Below are 19868 nucleotides of genomic sequence, written 5' to 3' on the forward strand. Positions count from 1 at the left end.
TCAGTGTTTCCATTGTTTCCCCATCTATTTGCCATTAAATGATAAAATCAGATGCCATGAACTTAGTTTTTTAAATGTTGAAGTTTCAGCCAACTTTTTCACACTCCTCTTTCACCTTCATCAAGGCTCTGCAGTTCCTCTTCACTTTCTGCCATAAAGGTGGTGTCATCTCAATATCTGAGGTTATTGGTATTTCTCCTGGCAATCTTGATTCCACCTTGTGCTTCATCCAGCCCAGCATTTCATGTGATGTACTCTGTACATAAGTTAAATAAGCAAGGTGACAATATACAGCCTTGAGGTACTCCTTTCCCAGATTGAAACCAGTCTGTTGTTTCATATCCAGTTCTAACTGTTGCTTCTTACCTTCATACAGCTTTCTCAGGAGGCAGGTAAGGTGGTCTGTTATTCCCATCTCTTTTAAGAATTTTCCACAATTTGTTGTGATCCACACAGTCAAAGGCTTTAATGTAGTCAATGAAGCAAAAGTATATATTTTTCTGGAATTCTCCTGCTCTTTCGATGATCCAACGGATGCTGGCCATTTGATCTCTGGTTCCTCTGCCTTTTCTAAATCCAGCCTGAACATCTGGAAGTTCACTATTCACGCACTGTTGAAGACAGCATGGAGAATTAGGATTACTTTGCTAGCATGTGAGATGAGTGCAACTGTGTGGTAGTTTGAACATTCTTTGGCATTGCCTTTCTTTGGGACTGGAATGAAAACTGACTTTTTGCAGTCCTGGCCACTGCTGAGTTTTCCAAATTGGTTGGCATATTGAGTGCAGCACTTTCACAGCATCAACTTTTAGGATTTGAAATAGCTCAACTGGAATTCCATCACTTCCACTAGCTTTGTTCATAGTGATGCTTCCTAAGGCCCACCTGACCTCACACTCCAGGATGTTTGGCTCTAGTTGAGTGATCACACCATCATGGTTATCTGGGTCATTAAGATCTTTTTTCCATAGTACTTCTAGATATTCTTGCCACCTGTTCTTAATATCATCTGCTTCCATTAGATCCATTATATTTCTCTCCTTTATTGTGCCCATCTTTGCATGAAATGTTCCCTTGGTATCTCTGATTTTCTTTTTTTTTTGTTAATGCTGCAAAAAGCTTTGTTTCCATTTGGTCCAAGGCTTGAGAGAGGGCTCCAGGGTGTTAAAAAGCTGCCTCGTGGCTGCAGAGAGGAGCTTCAGGCAGCCCTGATGTTAGGTGGGTTCTTCAAAGGCCACTGGTCTCCAGAAGCTCCTAGTTGTGCTTGAGGGTGAGCCTTTCGAAGAGATACTCGCCCAACCCAGCCTGGGGACCAGCCAGGCTGGGGACCAACCAGCCTGCGGAGGTTGGTCAGGTGGTCACCCATCTTCTTGATGAGTTTCACTTCCTCATCTAGGAAGTGGTTCTCCAGGAAGTGACAGATGTGGGGGTCTCCACAGGCAGAAGCCAGGCCATGCAGATCCAACAGGGCTTGATTCAGGTTCTTCTCTATGAGAAGGGCGGCTTCCACAGCATCCTGGGTTTTACCCCACTCATCTTGAGATGGCTTCTGCACGTTCAGGAAGAGGGCACAGCCGCCACGCTGGTTTTGCAGTTTGAAGAGACACTCCGTGCCCTTGCGCTTCTCCTTGGCCAATTCATGAAAAAAGTGACCCACACCCTCCAGGGCCACATCGTCATGGTCGAAATAGGAGCCCAGAGAGAGGTAGGTGTAGGAGGCCCACAGTTGCATGTTAACCAGGCGGTTGACAGTGGCCTCCACCTCGGCAGAATAATTCTGACGAATCTGGGAGCTCATGATTGGTCGGTAATAATAAGGAGTTAAAAAATGGCAGCTGGTCCTGGTGATCGCACAGAGCTGAGGGGCTGACTCCAGAGGTTGCGACTGGAAAAAAGGTTGGAGGGGTGGCTGGAGGCTGGAGCAAGGGGCGCCCCTGGATCTGTTCCATCCAACAAGATCCGCGGGGCCGCTGAGCACACTTTCTCTCTGATTTTCCTGACGAGATCTCTAGTCTTTCCCATTCTATTGTTTTCCTCTATTTCTTTGCATTGTTCAGTTCAGTTCAGTCACTCAGTCGTGCTCGACTCTCGGCGACCCCATGGACTGCAGCATGCCAGGTCTCCCTGTCCATCACCAACTCCTGGAGTTTACTCAAACTCATGTCCAGTGAGTCAGTGATGCCATCCAACCATCTGATCCTCTGTCATCCCCTTCTCCTCCTACCTGCAATCTTTCCCAACATCAGGGTCTTTTCAATTGAGTCAGTTCTTTGCATCAGATGGCCAAAGTATTGGAGTTTCAGCTTCAACATCAGTCCTTCCAGTGAATATTCAGGACTGATTTCCTTTAGAATGAACTGATTTGATTTCCTTGCAGTCCAAGGGACTCTCAAGAGTCTTCAACAACACCACAGTTCAAAAGCATCAATTCTTTGGCGCTCAGCTTTCTTTATACTCCAACTCTCACATCCATACCTGACTATTGGAAAAACCACAGCTTTGACTAGATGGACCTTTGTTGGCATTGTTCACTTAGGAAGGCTTTTTTAAATCTCTGCTTGATATTGTTTGGAACTCTGCATTCAGATGGATGTATCTTTCCTTTTCTCCTTTGCTTTTTGCTTCTCTTCTTTTCTCATCTATTTGTAAGACCTCCTCAAACAACCATTTTGCCTTTTTGCATTTCTTTTTCTTGGGGGTAGGGGGAAAATGCAAAATGGAATATTTCTCAGCCACAAAAACACCACATTTGAGTCAGTTCTAATGAGGTGGATAAACCTAGAGCCTATTATACAGAGTGAAGTAAGATAGAAAGAGAAAGACAAATATCATATATTAACACACATATATATGAAATCTAGGAAGATGGTACTGATGAACCTATTTTCAGGACAGAAATGGGACAGAGACATAAAGAACAGACAATAGTACCCAGGGCAGGTGAAAGACAGGGTGGGTGGGATGAATGGACAGAGTAGCATGGAAGCACATACATTATAATATGCAAAATAGCCAGTGGGAATTTGCTGTATAATGCCAGGAGCTCAAACAGGTACTCTGTGACAACTTAAGAGGTATGGCACCTGGGAGGGAGGTTCAAGAGGGAGGGGACATGTGTATACCAAGGGCGGATTTATGTTGATGTATGGCAGAAACCAAGACAATACTGTAAAGCAATTATCTACCAATTAGGGTGATCCCATGGACTGTGGGAGAAGGCAATGGCACCCCACTCCAGTACTCTTGCCTGGAGAATCCCACGGATGGAGGAGCCTGGTAGGCTGCAGTCCATGGGGTTGCTGAGGGTCGGACACAACTGAGTGACTTCACTTTCACTTTTCACTTTCATGCATTGGAGAAGGAAATGGCAACCCACTCCAGTGTTCTTGCCTGGAGAATCCCGGGGACGGGGGAGCCTGGTGGGCTGCCGTCTATTGGGTCGCACAGAGTCGGACACGACTAAAGTGACTCAGCAGCAGCAGCATGGACTGTAGCCTACCAGGCTCTTCCATCCATGGAATTTTCCAGGCAAGAGTACTGGAGTGGGTTGCCATTTCCTTTTCCAACTGGAATGGTTAGCCATTCCCTTTTCCAGGGGATCTTCCTGACCCGGGGATAAAACCCCCATCTGCAGATTCTTTACCATCTGAGCCACCAGAAAACCCCTGTGTAAGAAAGCTACCAAAGTAAAATTAAATGAATTTTCCTAATTTTTACTCTTTATGGTTTTACAGAAAATACAAAGGAATAGTTAGGAATTATTTCAACAAATTTCTTCATGTCTGCTCATTACCAGAACCAGGAAGACCTCTAGAATTTTTGCTTAATATCTTAGTATTTAGGAAAAGAACAGGATTTCAGAGAGATAATCAAACCCAATGCCAATGAAATTATAGTATCAATTAATACTTAAAACTGAGTTTAATACATCATACTTGATTGTACAAGAGTGAAAGCTTTCTTTCACCCAAGGATCAGGAACAAAATAAGAATGTTAGCTCTTGCAATTTCTATGAAACATTTTAATGGAGGTTTTAGCCATGGCAATTAGGCACGGAAAATAAATAAAAGGCATCTTTATTGAAAAGAAGTAAGTGAAAATATTTGTTTGTATATTACATGACCTTATGTAGGAAATCCAAAGGAATCTACAATAAGAACAAAAATCAGAACTAATTTGAGTTCAGTAACACTGCAGGATAGATTAATACCCCCAAATCCATTATATTCCTAAACACTAGCAATGAAAAATCCATACATAAAATTAAGAAAACAATTTAATTTATAATATCATTAAAAGAATACTTAGGAATATATTTAATTTAAAAAGTGTAAGACAAATTCACTGAAAATTTAAAACACTGTTAACAAAATTGAAGATGTAAAGGAATGGATAGACAATATGTTCAAGGACTAAGAGACATAATACTAATAAAATGACAATAATTCCCAGATACCGTATGCAATGTCTGTTGCTGTTGTTTAGTCATTAAGTCCAACTATCTGTGACCTCATGGACTGTAGCCCACCAGGCTCCTCTGTTCATGGGATTTCCCAGTAAAGAATACTAGAGTGGGTTGCCATTTCTCTCTCCAAGGGATCTTCCCAAGCCACGGATTAAACCCACACCTCCTGCATTGGCAGGTGGACTCTGGGTGGATTCTTTACCGCTCATCCACTGGGGATGCCCATGCCAGTGCAGCACTATTCACAATGGCCAAAAGGTGGAAATGACCCAAGAGCCCATCAAGAGAAGGATGAATAAACAAAATGTAGTACATACATATAATGAAAAATATTTCGACCATAAAAATGAATGAAGTTCTAACACATGCTACAACACAGATGAACCTTCACCATACTACTCCTAGTAAAAGCCAGACACAAAAAAACAATTTACTGTATGATTCCTTTTAAAAAAATTTTTATTGGAGTATAGTTGATTTACAATGTTGTGTTGGTTTCAGGTGTACATGTATGATTCTATTTATATGAACAGTCCAGAAAAGAGAAAGCCACAATGACAGAAAGTAGATTAGTGATTGTCAGGGGCTGAGGTAAGGGCAAAATAGGGAGTGACTACTAATGGGTACAGGGTTTCCTTACAAGGTGATAAAAATGTTACGGAAATTTGAAAGTGGTGGTGATGGCACAATGCTGTGAATAAACTAAAACCACTGAATCGTACACTTTAAAAGGGTGGATTTTGTGGTATGTAAATTTCTCATCATAAAAAAAAATTTTAAGGTGAAAAAGCTGATAAAGAATTGAGATATAAATTCAAGTTGAAACAATGAATTAATATATTTTATGGTAACAAACATGCTAACAAAGGATCAAAAAATTTATTAACACACCATGCTAGTGACAGTATGGGGTAAAAACAATACTTTTTGATGAATCATAATGCTACTACTACTATTAAGTCACTTCAGGTGTGTCCAACTCTGTGCGATACCATAGACGGCAGTCCACTAGGCTCCCCTGTCCCTGGGATTCTCCAGGCAAGAACACTGGAGTGGGTTGCCATTTCCTTCTCCAATGCATGAAAGTGAAAAGTGAAAGTGAAGTCGCTCAGTCATATCTGACTCTCGACCCCATGGACGGCAGCCCACCAGGCTCTCCCGTCCCTGGGATTCTCCAGACAAGAACACTGGAGTGGGTTGCCATTTCCTTCTCCAATACATGAAAGTGAAAAGTGAAAGTGAAGCCGCTCAGTCGTGTCCGACCCTTCGTGACCCCATGGACTGCAGCCTACCAGGCTCTTCTGTCCATGGGATTTTTTTCAGGCAAGAGTACTGGAATGGGGTGCCATTGCCTTCTCTGAATCATAATGCTAGAAAGTAAAATTTGGCAATAATGATCAAATCTAAAAACTGACACACCCTTTGAGCAACCTATGTATACAAATATATTCAGATTATATAATTGCATATATACACAAAACATCTATACAAAAATTATCAATGGGGCATTGATTTTTGTATGGGAAAAGTTTGAAAACACATATATCCTTATTTATGCACAAAATATTTATACAAGGATATACATATATATACATGTTCTTTTAATATATATCCTACACACATACACACGCACTCTAACATTTTATGCCTTAGGCAAGAGGAACTAGAAGACTAGGAGTGGGGGTGAAGAAAGATTCCCTTTTTATTGGATATACTGTGGTATATATTGAATTTTATACAATGTATATGCATTACCTGTTCAATTAACTATTTAATTTTAGGAAGCATTTTGACAGCAGCCAGGGGGGGAAAGTGTGATATATAATGCAACAGCTGCCAAGTTTTCTTAATTTTATTCATCAACTCATAGCTACTATTTAATGATCAGAATTTAACAGAGGAATAACAAGTAAGTTTAAAAGCCATTCTGGAACATATTTTAAATTTCAGAATTAAACTAATTAGACACAAAGAATATTACTAAACATTTTACAGTGCTTTTCAAATATGATAAAGTAGAACAAAATCTTAAGAAAATGGAATTTATCTTATTGCCTTATGTAGAGAAAAGGGTTGCTGTATCAGGCCCAAGGCTGCTATGGCTAGCAGAGTCTTAGTAGGCATTTTAGAAATTGATTCTGGGAGCGTTCTCACCATTCCCTCACTGAAAGGGTTGTTTACTCTTGGCAAGACTTTGCAGAGACAATGAACTTTATGCTGAACACCTGTTTTCCTTCTGGGAGCTTGGAAATTTGGTATGTACTGGATAGAGGGTGTCTATGTGAACGACTACCAATAAATAACTGTGGTGAAGCCCAAATAATGGGCTTGCCTGGGCAGAAAAACTGAATACTTGTTGCTACATTTTCACTGCTAGGTGAAAACAGTGCTCTATGGACCCCTCTGGGGAGGAAGATAGTACAAGGAAATCTAAAGATGTATTCCTCTAGACAAACAGCCTTATAATCTGACTATGGATCCTGACTTATTACATATAAATAAATCTTAGCCGTAGGTACAAGGTGCTGAGCCTTGTGAGTCTTTCTAGAGAATTTCTCAACATGGGTAGTGAATGGGTTTAGAGACTTCCAACATATTCTGCTTAACAGGAAAATTAATTTTTGAATAATGTGTCATAAAAACTAAGTTTGCTGTCTGTATGTTAATCCTGCTTTTAATTTGTTGACATCTCTAAAATGCATGTGTATTTATTTTCTTTGTTGATATAGTTTTGTTAGTTCTTACATAGTAACCTTCCAGTTCAAAGGGTTTTAAAATAAAAGTATTTACCAACTCTGCCCTTAAGCAAAACATAATTTAACAAATGAACAGGGATAAAATGTGAAGAACAAAAGTACAAACAAAATTCTTCTTAAGTATTCAATATCAGTGTGAAAGGTGACACTGACTGAAGAGTACTTTTGGTTTGTATAAAGTATTATTATTTAAAGTTTTCAAAAATCTCCCCAAATTTGCTATGCCCATATAAATATACACAGAATACAAAGCCAAATAAAATATTTTAAAGTACAGATGAAAATTGACTACAGTTCAAAAATGAGAGAAAAAAGATTTTTATAATCTATTAAATTATGCACCATTTGATTTTTTTAAAATGCACAGGTGTAACTTCTACTTAAACATCTCCAAAGATACTTTAGGTGGGATGAAAAATGTTAAGATTCTGCTATTCTGGCTATTTATCTTTAGGAGAAAGAAGACTTTTTAACAAAAGTTTAGAGAGAAGGAGTAATCAATTTAAAGTTACAAAGTTATAACTGAGAACACATTCACTACAAACATAGTCACTCAATTAGACTTCAAAAATGACTCTCGGATTATATACCATTGTGTAAATGACCACTGGTGAGAGAGCCCATAGTGAAAGCTATTCATTTTAATTTAAAAATGAAATTTACTTCAACATTTCTGCTTTGTAAGTGCACGGGAAAAACAAAAAAACAAAAAGGATAGTATGTTTCATTTACTTTAACAATTACAGCTCAGTGACAGAACATCATAAGTAAAATGTATTAGAGAAAATAATGCTGTGATTTTGATATCTGTATCAAAGACTGAACAGGAAAAACTTGGTGATGAATGGAACTTACATAAGTTGATGTTTCCAAGCTGTCTGTGTTGACTAGTACTGGAGGAGGATTTGCCTTAAAGAAAGAATTGTAAACGTGTTAGGCTTAACAGGAAAATTGGCACATTACATACTAATGTTCACAAATATTAGAAGCATATGAAAGATTTGCTATTTCTTAAGTTAAAATTTTATATGAAGTTTTCATATGTTAAACAATGTATCTAGTTTCCAGCACCAATGGAAAGAATTAGATATTTAGGCAGCTATTACATTTGCTTTTGAGAAATGAATGATTATTTCTGCTACAACAGACACAATTTTGTTAAGATTTGCGAAGTTCACCAGTCTTCTAAAAAAATTCACAAATATTCTCTCATGTAACAAAAAACTCATCCCAAATTTCTTGGAAATCACTTCTTTTCTAGTCTCAAGGATCCCCTGAAGATTCCAACATTTCATCATCCAGAAAAAAAATTCTGTCTCATATTGAACTGTGTTTAAACATTGGGGGAAAGGAGCCATACAAAGAAATCCATCATAAACTTTAATTAGAAACACATTCAATGTAAAAGCCCTCAATTGTTATCAACTGCAATTACTGCTTTTCATCTGTTATTCTAGACCACTCACAGAACAATTAAGGGTCAACCACTCCCCCATCCCCCCAAAAACACAAGCAGAGTAACATAGATCTAATTAAGTTTAGGATGAAAAAAGCTTGGTTTTCTGATTAAGCTGGAAAGTGTTTGTTATGAAGGTGCAACAAAATTTTTAAAATAAAACGCAATTATTACCAAATGAAAACCAGATCGAACATACTAGAAAACTGATGTGACTCCTCTTAAAATTCTTTCTTTTGTATATTTTAAAATATATAATTACCAAGTCAAATGACATTTTCAGAGAATCAAAGAAATGACTACACTTTAAATAAATTTTAAGAGATATGCTTGCGTAAATAATTGTACTGGATGCATCTAAGCTACATGAAGCAGCAAGTTAAAAATGAGTGGGGACCAAGGATTACAGTAAAGCACAGGGAACTATATTCAGCATATTAAAATAACCTAAAAATAACCTGGAAAATAATCTGAAGAAGATATATATACACATAACTAGATCACTTTGCTGTACATCTGAAACAATAAAAAATCCTGGAAAAAAAAAAAAACCAAACAAACAAAATGAGTAGGGAATACTGTATTAAATACAAACATAATACTAGCTACTTTATGTGCTGCTGCTGCTGCTGCTAAGTCGCTTCAGTCGTGTCCGACTCTGTGCAACCCCATAGACGGTGGCCCACCAGGCTCCCCCGTCCCTGGGATTCTCCAGGCAAGAACACTGGAGTGGGTTGCCATTTCCTTCTCCAATGCAGGAAAGAGAAAAGTGAAAGTGAAGTCACTCAGTCGTGTCCGACTCTTAGCAACCCCATGAACTGCAGCCTACCAGGCTCCTCCATCCATGGGATTCTCCAGGCAAGAACACTGGAGTGGGTTGCCATTTCCTTCTCCAATGCATGAAGTGTGCAGACCTACCTTTAACAGTAATAGTCTATTTTCCAATGATTCAGTGAGAATCAAACCTAATACTATTTGTGAAATTGCTAAAAAATACTATTTGTGAGAGACATTTGAGATTTTATGAACATTAGGAATTAATTCATTTCCCAATGACTACTGGGGTCTCAAACTGATATTTTTAAATTAAAAAAATTAATGGTACAACTTCACCTTACTTTGCTTAAGCAATTACAGAGGAAGGCAAGAAAGAACAAGGCTATTTAAACTTACAAAAGAAGCTATAGTCCTTAAAAATTATGGCAAGAAAACCATCTGGCTTCCTCTGCTCGTTTATTACCAAAAATATGGTGGAAAAAGTTTGCTTTTACAAAAATCTAACTTATACCAAAATTATCACAACCCTAGCTGCTCATGATCACCAACTCATCATCACTGTATATGTTAGCTTTGGATTCTAGTTATATAAAAATCTGGTATCGAAATACATAAAAATTATATAAAGTGTTAAATTTCCTTCAAGATAGAATAATGACCATGAGAGATTAGGAGAAGGAGGGGTTATAGATCATATAAGTGCATGAATTGAGGACTGCTGTAGTTGGGTGATAAGTATACATGGGAGTTCACTGTACTACTCCCTTTCTATTTGAACAGTTTTGAATTTTTTCATAAACTACAGCAAAACAATTATATTGAGTCAAGTACTCAGCTTATAAGAGGTTAATAATGAAAGCAGTTGTAAAATACTATGGGTTAAAGCTGTTATTAATATATTAGCATTCATATCATAAAATTCAATTTTAAAGTTCAGTTCTGAAAAAAGAATACAGACTAGTAAAAATAATTTATAACTTCGGCTTAATGAATATGATTAGATAATTAATACATGTACAATCAGTTTATTTGTAGATGTATCTTAGAAGAATCTGAGTGAATGACCACACCTGAAGGGAAAGCATAGACTTGAAACTGAACAGAAACTCAAGTTGAGGATTAACAAGAATTTAATTCAAAACTGTCAGATTAAACAATTTGAAAAGACCTATCACAAAATGTAGTCTAAAATAAGAGCCTGTGTACATGCAGCTCAAGAGGCATGATCTGATGGCCTCAAGTTCAGCCACCAAAATAATGTTAAAAATATTTAAGACTGTGTTAGCAGGAAGAGAATTAAAACATTTACCTTAAAATACATTATACTTTTACTTACTAACTTGAGGATTTCTAAATTCTTATATTATAGAATACAGAAATGGTATCTGACAAAGTAGTAATCCATCCCTCTTAAACTTGGAGGTGGTGGGAATGAGGTAGCCCAATGGGCTTGGAGGGTACAACTCAGAAAAACACAATACCTTAACACCAAAGCCAGAACAAGTATTTAGATGGAAGAGATACAGAAACATTTGGCCGCAGAATTTGCTACTTTCAGATAGCTGAAATAAAGAGCACTAAAACAAAAAATACAGTAGCAAATTGGGCTAGTTTAAGACCTTGGTATCTGTAACTAGGATGAGAGATAGCAGAACAGATAACATGGAATTACCAGCTTTACTTAGGGAGGAAATCAAATAACAGCAACAAGACTTGAGGATAATCTATGTGAAAGTTACCTGTTGTTACTTTTTGATGACACATCAAAAAGCATGATTCTAGATCTCTCTCTACCTCACTCTACTGTTTAATGACTTTGAATATACAGGTAAATCACAAGTACTAATTATTGAAACTTATTTCTTCCATCTATAAAGAGATATGCCTTTAACCAAAAGGACTGTGTGACAACTCAGTTCAGTTCAGTCGCTCAGTCGTGTCCGACTCTTTGCAACCCCATGAATTGCAGCACACCAGGCCTCCCTGTCCATCACCAACTCCCGGAGTTCACTCAAACTCACGTCCATTGAGTCGGTGATGCCATCTAGCCATCTCACCCTCTGTCATCCCCTTTTCCTCCTGCCCCCGATCCCTCGCAGCATCAGAGTCTTTTCCAATGGGTCAACTCTTCCCATGAGGTGGCCAAAGTATTGGAGTTTCAGTTTTAGCACCATTCCTTCCAAAGAACACCCAGGGCTGATCCCCTTTAGAACAGACTGGTTGGATCTCCTTGCAGTCCAAGGGACTCTCAAGAGTCTTCTCCAACACCACAGTTCAAAACCATCAATTCTTTGGCGCTCAGCTTTCTTCACAGTCCAACTCTCATATTCATACATGACCACTGGAAAAACGATAGCCTTGACTAGACGGACCTTTGTTGGCAAAGTAATGTCTCTGCTTTTCAATATGTTATCTAGGTTGGTTATAACTTTCCTTCCAAGGAGTAAGCATCTTTTAATTTCATGGCTGCAGTCACCATCTGCAGTGATTTTGGAGCCCCCAGAAATACAGTCTGACGCTGTTTCCACTGTTTCCCCATCTATTTCCCATGAAGTGGTGGGACCGGATGCCATGATCTTCGTTTTCTGAATGTTGAGCTTTAAGCCCACTTTTTCACTCTTCTCTTTCACTTTCATCAAGAGGCTTTTTAGTTACTCACTTTCTGTCATAAGGGTGGTGTCATTTGCATATCTGAGGTTATTGATATTTCTCCCGGCAATCTTGATTCCAGCTTGTGTTTCTTCCAGTCCAGCGTTTCTCATGATGTACTCTGCATAGAAGTTAAATAAACAGGGTGACAATATACAGCCTTGACGTACTCCTTTTCCTATTTGTTACCAGTCTGTTGTTCCATGTCCAGTTCTAACTGTTGCTTTCTGACCTGCACATAGGTTTCTCAAGAGGCAGGTCAGGTGGTCTGGTATTCCATCTCTTGAAGAATTTTCCAGTTTATTGTGATCCACACAGTAAAAGGCTTTGGCATAGTCAATAAAGCAGAAATAGGTGTCTTTCTGCAACTCTCTTGCTTTTTCCATGATCCAGCAGATGTTGGCAATTTGATCCCTGGTTCCTCTGCCTTTTCTAAAACCAGCTTGAACATCTGGAAGTTCATGGTTCACATACTGCTGAAGCCTGGCTTGGAGAATTTTGAGCATTACTTTAATAGAGTGTGAGATATTAAAAACAACAAAAAACTGTTGTAAACCCCAGAAACCTATTGCTAATCCATTATACTTACTAATAGTATATACCACTGTATATGTCTCAACTTAGACAATAATAAAATCCTAAGATTCACTTAGAAATGGGGGGAGGGTGATAGGAAAGGGGCAGGATATACCAGAAACAGAAACTAACCAACCCCTAAAGAATATGACCCACGAATTAATAATAAGACTTAAGAAACACAGTTTTGATCATCCAACTTTTAGAATGTTATTTCATTAATAAAGGGCCTCATAAGTCTGCTGCTGTTAACATACTGCAGCATCCTAATCCAATTTCAGAGAACAATATTACATCTTAAAATTTTGTGTTAAAATAATTCTAAGATTCAGTTATTCAAAAACAGGCCAAAATTAGTTTAGAAAATGCTTTTATGCTGTATACTGTATTTCTCCTCCTTAGCATTTGTCGAAGTTTCATTATATTATTGGTTTAATGTTGCTCTCTTTCTCTCCTACTAAATTATAAACAAGTATTTCTCCAATAAAGAACTCAAACCCCTGAGAGTAGTACATCTCGGATTCTAATTTGGCACACACAGCATTGAAAGTTCAACGCTATCACGTTAGTGACCACTATATATATATAAGTTAAAGTGACTGTAAAAACAAATAGGATGAATTCTGGAATGATGACAGAATAACAAGTCCCACAAATTTGCTTCTCCACCTAGATGACGACTGTACTGGCAAAATGCAATTGCCAGTGTGACGTAAGTAGTTTGGAATTCTGTAGTCTATTGAGGGCTTGCAACTTCCAGAAGTTATTAGATGTCAAACTGTGGTTAATTTAGTCAATTTCAATTCTCAGCAGTGTTGCAGCTACGCAATTCCCATTCTTCATAATTTGTTCCTGCAGCAGCTGGCACAAAGCCTGCACAAGCCAGGGCAGAGTAGGGAGGAAGGGGGCAGCCAAAAAGGACCCTGTTCTTCAAATATAGGGAATCTGTGTTCTGATTGCTGCCTCTGATCACAGAGGTTTCAAAGAGGCTGCTGCTGCTGCTGTTGCTACTGCTAAGTCGCTTCAGTCGTGTCCGACTCTGTGCAACCCCATAGACGGCAGCCCACCAGGCTCCCCTGTCTCTGGGATTCTCCAGTCAAGAACACTGGAGTGGGTTGCCATTTCCTTCTCCAATGCATCAAAGTGAAAAGTCAAAGTGAAGTTGCTCAGTCGTGTCCAACTCTTAGCTACCTCATGGACAGTGGCCATTATTGCTGAGCCTCCCCCAAGTAATATAAATTCCTCCCCCTCTGGCTGAAGTGACTCCTAGATTTAAAGGGCAAGTGTCTCCTCCCATAATTTTCCCCTTTTGAGAATCAGACACTGACGATTAGAATATTCAAAAACAACCACATATATGAGGGAAATCACAAAGTCATTGTGCATACCTGGGGAAGGTGCAGGCATAGAAAAAAAATCAGAGAAGATTTTAAGGTTAACTCATAAGCTAATTTTTAGCACAAAGAGCCTACAGCAATCAAAAACCCCCAAACAAAAAAAACAGCAAACTTTAGAAAAGGGGAGAATCTGATTTCCAGAAAAATCATAAGATTCAAATGTCCAATTTCCAACAAAAAAATTCAAAAGGCATGCAAAGAAATAGGAACACATGTTCCATTCAAAGGAGGGAGAGTGAAGAAAAAAGAAACTGTCTCTGAAAAAAAGCTGGTGGCATATCTATTAGACAAATGATTTAAGGCAACCACTGTAATGATATCCAAAGAACTAAAGGACATGGTGCACAAAGTCAAGGAAAGAATGTATGAACAAAAGGGAGAAAGCAATAAAAGGCAGAAAACCTAAAGAGAAACCAAAAGGAAATTCTGAAGCTGAAAAGTAAAGTAATTGAAATGAAAAATTCACTAAAGTAGATGTGAGCAGGCAGAAGAATTAGGAAACCTGAAGACAGGATGATGTAAATTCTTAAGTCTGAGAACAGAAAGACTGAAGAAAAGTAACCAGAGTCTAAAGAGACTTGTTGGCCATCATTATTAAGCAGACCAACAAACACTGCGGGAGTCCAAGAAGAGAGAGACCAAAGGGGAAGAGAGAATATCTGAAGAAATAATGGGTAAAACATTCCCAAATTTGATGAAAGACATGAATATAAACAATCAAAGAAGCTGAAAAAACTCAAGATAGGATGAACTCGGAGAGATTCACACTCAGACACATTAAAATCAAACTGCTGAAAGACAAAGAGAAAATGGTGAAAGCAGTACAACAAAGTGACTCAATATACAAGAGCTCCTTTGAGGTCAGGAAAAACAGTGGGCTGGTATATTCAAAGTGCTCAAAGAAAAACACTGTCAATCAAGAACCCAGTAACTGGCAAAATAATCTCTCAAATATGAGGGAGAAATTATGACATTCTCAAATAAACAAAGCTGAAGGAGATCATTACTTATAGACTGGCCCTGAAAAAAATGCTAAAGCGAATCCTACATGTAGAAATGAAAGGACACAAGACAGTAACTCTAGGTGTCTGAAGAAATAAAGACCTTGGTAATAAGGATAAATACAAGGAAACGCTTTGTTATCTTAATAGTGTTTTGTAACATCACTTTTTGTTATCTATATGATTTAAGAGACTAATATTTTTTTAACTATATTTTAAAGAAGTGGACATGTTAGTCACTCAGTCATGTCTGACTCTTTGTCACCCCGTGGACAATGGCCCACCAAGATCCTCTACTCATGGGGTTTTCCAGACAAGAATACTGGAGTGGGTTGCCATGCCTGATCCTGGGTCAGGAAGATCCCTGGAGAAGGGCATGGCAACCCACCCCAGTATTCTTGCCTGGAATTTTATATTTTAAAAGTTAGTCTAAAAGTGAATTATTCATACAGAAGTGATGTCAACATCAGTAAATAACTAAAATCAGTTACTAGCCCAGAAGTTAATATTAAAATAACTTTGCTTTGTAATTTCACATTTTCTACATAATTTAAAACATGAATGCATTTAAAAATTGTTAGTTTAGGTTTTTGTACATATAATGTATAAAGCTGTAATTTTGTGACATAAACAACTGAAAGGGGTGGGGATGTAACTGTTTAAAAGGAGCAGAGTTTTCATATATCATTAAAGTTAAACTACATAAATTTAAATTTTAGTGTTTTAACTTCAGGATGTTAAATGTAATCTCCATGGTAACCACAGAGAAATTAGCTACAAATATACATAAAAAGAAAAATGAAAGGAATCTAAACATTTCACTACATATATAAAAAAATCAACCAAACAAAAAATCAGACAGTAATGCAGGAAATAAACCTGTAATAAATATAGAAAATAAATAACAAAATGACAGAAGGCTCTCCTTATCAATAATTACTTTAAATGCAAATTGCTTAAACCCTCCAATCAAAAAAAAAGCAGAATGGATAAAACCACATGACCCAACTATGTTTTCTGCAAGAGACTTCATTGAGATCCAAAGATGCAAACAGGTTGAAAGTGATAGAAAAAGATATTCCATGCAACTAGCAACTAAAAGATAGGCGTGACCATATTAATATTAGATAAAATAAAAGTTAAATTAAAAAAAGTTACAAGGGACAAAGGACATGACATATTAATAGAAGGTTTAATACAGTAAGAAAATAAAACAATTAACATTCATGTACCTAATGATATACCATCAAAATCTATGAAATAGAAAGCGACAGAATTAAAGAGAGTAAACAGTTTTACAAATAATAGTTAAAGATTTCAATGCCCTGTTCAAAATAACGTGTAAAATAGCCAGACAAAAGATAAGTACAAAAGAAAAATGACTTACATGACACAATAAACCAATCTGACCTAACAGACACATTTGAAACACTCTGCCCAACAACAGGATACGTTCTTTTCAAGTGCATTTGGATCATTTCCAGAATATACCATATGTTAGGCCACAATTACGTCTCAATAGATTTAGTAAGGAAGTTGTCATACAAAGTATGTTTTATGTCAAAAATGGATGAAGATAGTAAGCAGTAATAGAAGCAAACTGGAAAATTCACCAAGTTGTGGAAATTAAACAACATACTATTAACCAATGAATCAAATAAATACTAGAGAAAATGAGGGCAATAGTTTTTTTTAAAAGATCAACAAATTGACAAACTTTTAGTTAGATGGACTAAGGGAAAAGGAGAGAATAATAAATTATTAAAATCAGAAATGAAAGTGGGAACACTATTGTTAATTCAACAGAAACAAAAAGGATTATAGGAGTTATTATGAGCAAGTGTAAGCCAACAAACTGGATAACTTAGACAAAATGGAAAAACTCCTACCAATGCCAAATCATGAAGAGAAAATTTTAATACTTTATAGTAAGGAATTGAATCAGTAATCAAAAATCTCCTGACAAAGAAAAGCCCTTAAAATCTGACTGTTTTCCTGGTGAAATCCACCAAACATGTGAAGAACTACCATCAATTTTTTCAAATTCTGCCCCAAAATTGAAGAGGAAGGTATACTCCCCAACTTATACTTCAAAGCCAGCATTATCACTATAAGAAAACTGCACACCAATATCCCTTATGTATACTAATCCAAAAATCTCAACAAAAATTGAATTCAGCATTATACTAAGAGGTTTATATACCATGACCAAGTAGGATTTATTACTGGATTGCAAGGATGATTCAACACAGGAAAACTGATCAATGTAACATACCACATCAATAGAATAAAGAAGAAGGGGGGGGGGGAAACCCAACATGATCATCTCAATCTATGCAGGAAGTATGTGACAGTATTAAATATTTTAACTTAGAATATAAGGAAACCACCACATAATAAAGGTCATACATGAAAAACCTACAGCAAACGTACTTCCATGGTGAAAGACTGAAAACTTTCCCTCTAATATCAAAAACAAGTCAAGCTGGCCCACTTTCACAACTTCTATCCAACAAAGTATTGAAAATCAGTCAATTAAACAAATAAGAAGAAAAATTATTCAGCAGCTTCAGCTGCAAGCAACAAATTCTGGTAAATTCTCTTTTCAATTTTTATTCCATTAATAAATATTTTCTATTTCCCTGCTATGGTTTCTTAGACATACCCATCATTTAAAAGTAGACTTTTAATTTCTAAATACATGAGATTTTAAAGTATCTTTGATATTAATTTCCCACTCTGATATTATTTTCTCATTTAATGCTTTCTTCTCTTTAATCACCCTGTGTTTTTTCAGTCTTCTAACTTTATTGAAGTTTTCAATGCTAAGTCAAAGATCTCTCTTTGTAAATGTTACGTTGTATTTGAAAATATGGGGGTTATTTTCAAGTATCTTTTGATACTGATCTCTAACATAATTCTACAAGGATAAGAGAACAAACTCTGTATGATTTCAATATCTTTAGACCGCCCATTTTTTGCACCTGGTCTTATGTCTCTGGATATGTTCCAGTGTCTCCTCGTTTATAATCTATGGGAATTTGAACAGAATATGTATCCTACTGTTGTATGAAAACTGTATAAATCTTAATTATGTTGAACTGGTGAACAGTGCTTTTCAAGACTACTGCATCCTTCTACTTCTCTGTATATTCATTCTATTAATTTTTGAGACTTTGATATTGAAACTCCAACTAAAAATCTTAATTTAACTACAAAAAAATAATTGTAATATGTAGTGGAACTACATATAACCATGTTCTGTATTTTCCAAGTCTCTTGTAAATGTGTTATCATATTTCCAAAATTTTTAAAAATGGCCAAAACAAGGGGTACTCTGACCCTCCTGTTTCCCTGTAAAGCATGAAGTAAATTTCCCAAATGAAAAAAAGAAAATTATCTGTTTGCAGATAATATGATCATATATGTAGAAAACTCTGAAGGAACCACACAAAAGTCTGTTAGAACTAATAAACTTAGCAAAGTGGCAGTAAATGGTCTACACACAAAAATCAGTTGCATTCCTATATACAAACAAGCTGGAAAGAAAACAAATACAATTCAATTTACAACAGTATCAAAAAGAATAAACAGTTAGGAATGAACTTAGCCAACGAGTGAAATATCTGTGCAATGAAAACTATAACATTGCTGAAAGAAATTAAAGACAATAGTAATAAATGGAAACACATCTCCTGTTCATGACATCTTAATACTGTTAAGATGTCAATACTACCCAAAGCAATTTATAGATTTAATACAATTCCTATCAAAATAACAATGATGTCTTTTTGCAGAAAAAGGAAAACCCATCCAAAAATTCATTTGGAATCTCAAGGGACCTGAATAGACAAAATAGTCCTAAAACTGACAAAGCTAGATGACTTAAACTTAAAGGCAGCCATATGCCACTGGAATTGAATATACAGTGCAGAAATAATCCCACATATATATAGTCGAATTATTTTCAATTATTAAGGGTATAAAGACCGTTCAATGCGAACAAGACAGTCTTTTCAATACACAGTGCTGAAACACTGGATATCCAAATGCAAAATAATGAAGCCTAACACCATATACAAAAATTAATTTTAAATGGAACCATGACTTAAATAAAAGACCTAAAACTATAAAACCCTAAGAAGAATACACAAGATAAAAGCTTCACGACAGTGCATTTGGCAGTGATTCACTGGATACAACACCAAAGGCACAGGCAACAAAAGAAAATATAGACAATTTGGACTTGCTAAAAATTAAAAATTGTGTGCATCAAACGACATTATCCACAGAGTAAAAAGACAACCCACAGAACGGGAGTCAATATTTGCAAATCATGTATCTAATAAGGAACTAATATCCAGAATATACAGAGAATTTCTAAAACTCAAAAGAAACCAACAACACAATTCAAAATGGGTAAAGGATATTTCTCCAAAGAAGATATACAAAGGGCCAATAAACACATGAAAAGATGTTCAACATCACTAATCACTGGGGAGCTGAAAATCAGAACTACAATGAGATGCCACCTTATACCCATCAGTGTGACTGACAATATGAAAACAGAATAAATATAAGGAGTGTTGCTGTAGATGTGGGAAAATTGGAACCACTGTACTTCACTGGTGGGAATATAAAGTGCTACACCACTGTGGAAAATAGTTATGATGGTTCCCCTAAAAATTTAGTTACAAAATAATCTAGTTACTATACTTTCAGGTATATACTCTAAAGAACTGAAGGCAGGATCTTGAAGACATATCTATGCACCCATGTTCATAGCAGCA

The 19868-nt window shown here is 36.7% G+C and overlaps 1 protein-coding gene across 8 annotated transcripts in view; it reads right to left on the reverse strand.

The window, feature by feature from the left end:
- DLG1 (discs large MAGUK scaffold protein 1) overlaps positions 1-19868 on the reverse strand; it is a 277900-nt gene that overhangs the window by 122705 nt on the left and 135327 nt on the right. For all 8 annotated transcript variants that reach the window (XM_070371271.1, XM_070371280.1, XM_070371326.1 and 5 more), the window contains one exon: positions 8078-8131. In XM_070371271.1, coding sequence (XP_070227372.1) covers positions 8078-8131 — 54 coding nt within the window. The remainder of the gene's footprint in view (positions 1-8077; positions 8132-19868) is intronic.

The sequence above is a fragment of the Bos mutus genome, chromosome 1, assembly GCF_027580195.1.
Source record: "Bos mutus isolate GX-2022 chromosome 1, NWIPB_WYAK_1.1, whole genome shotgun sequence".
In the NCBI taxonomy this organism is placed as follows: Eukaryota; Metazoa; Chordata; class Mammalia; order Artiodactyla; family Bovidae; genus Bos; species Bos mutus.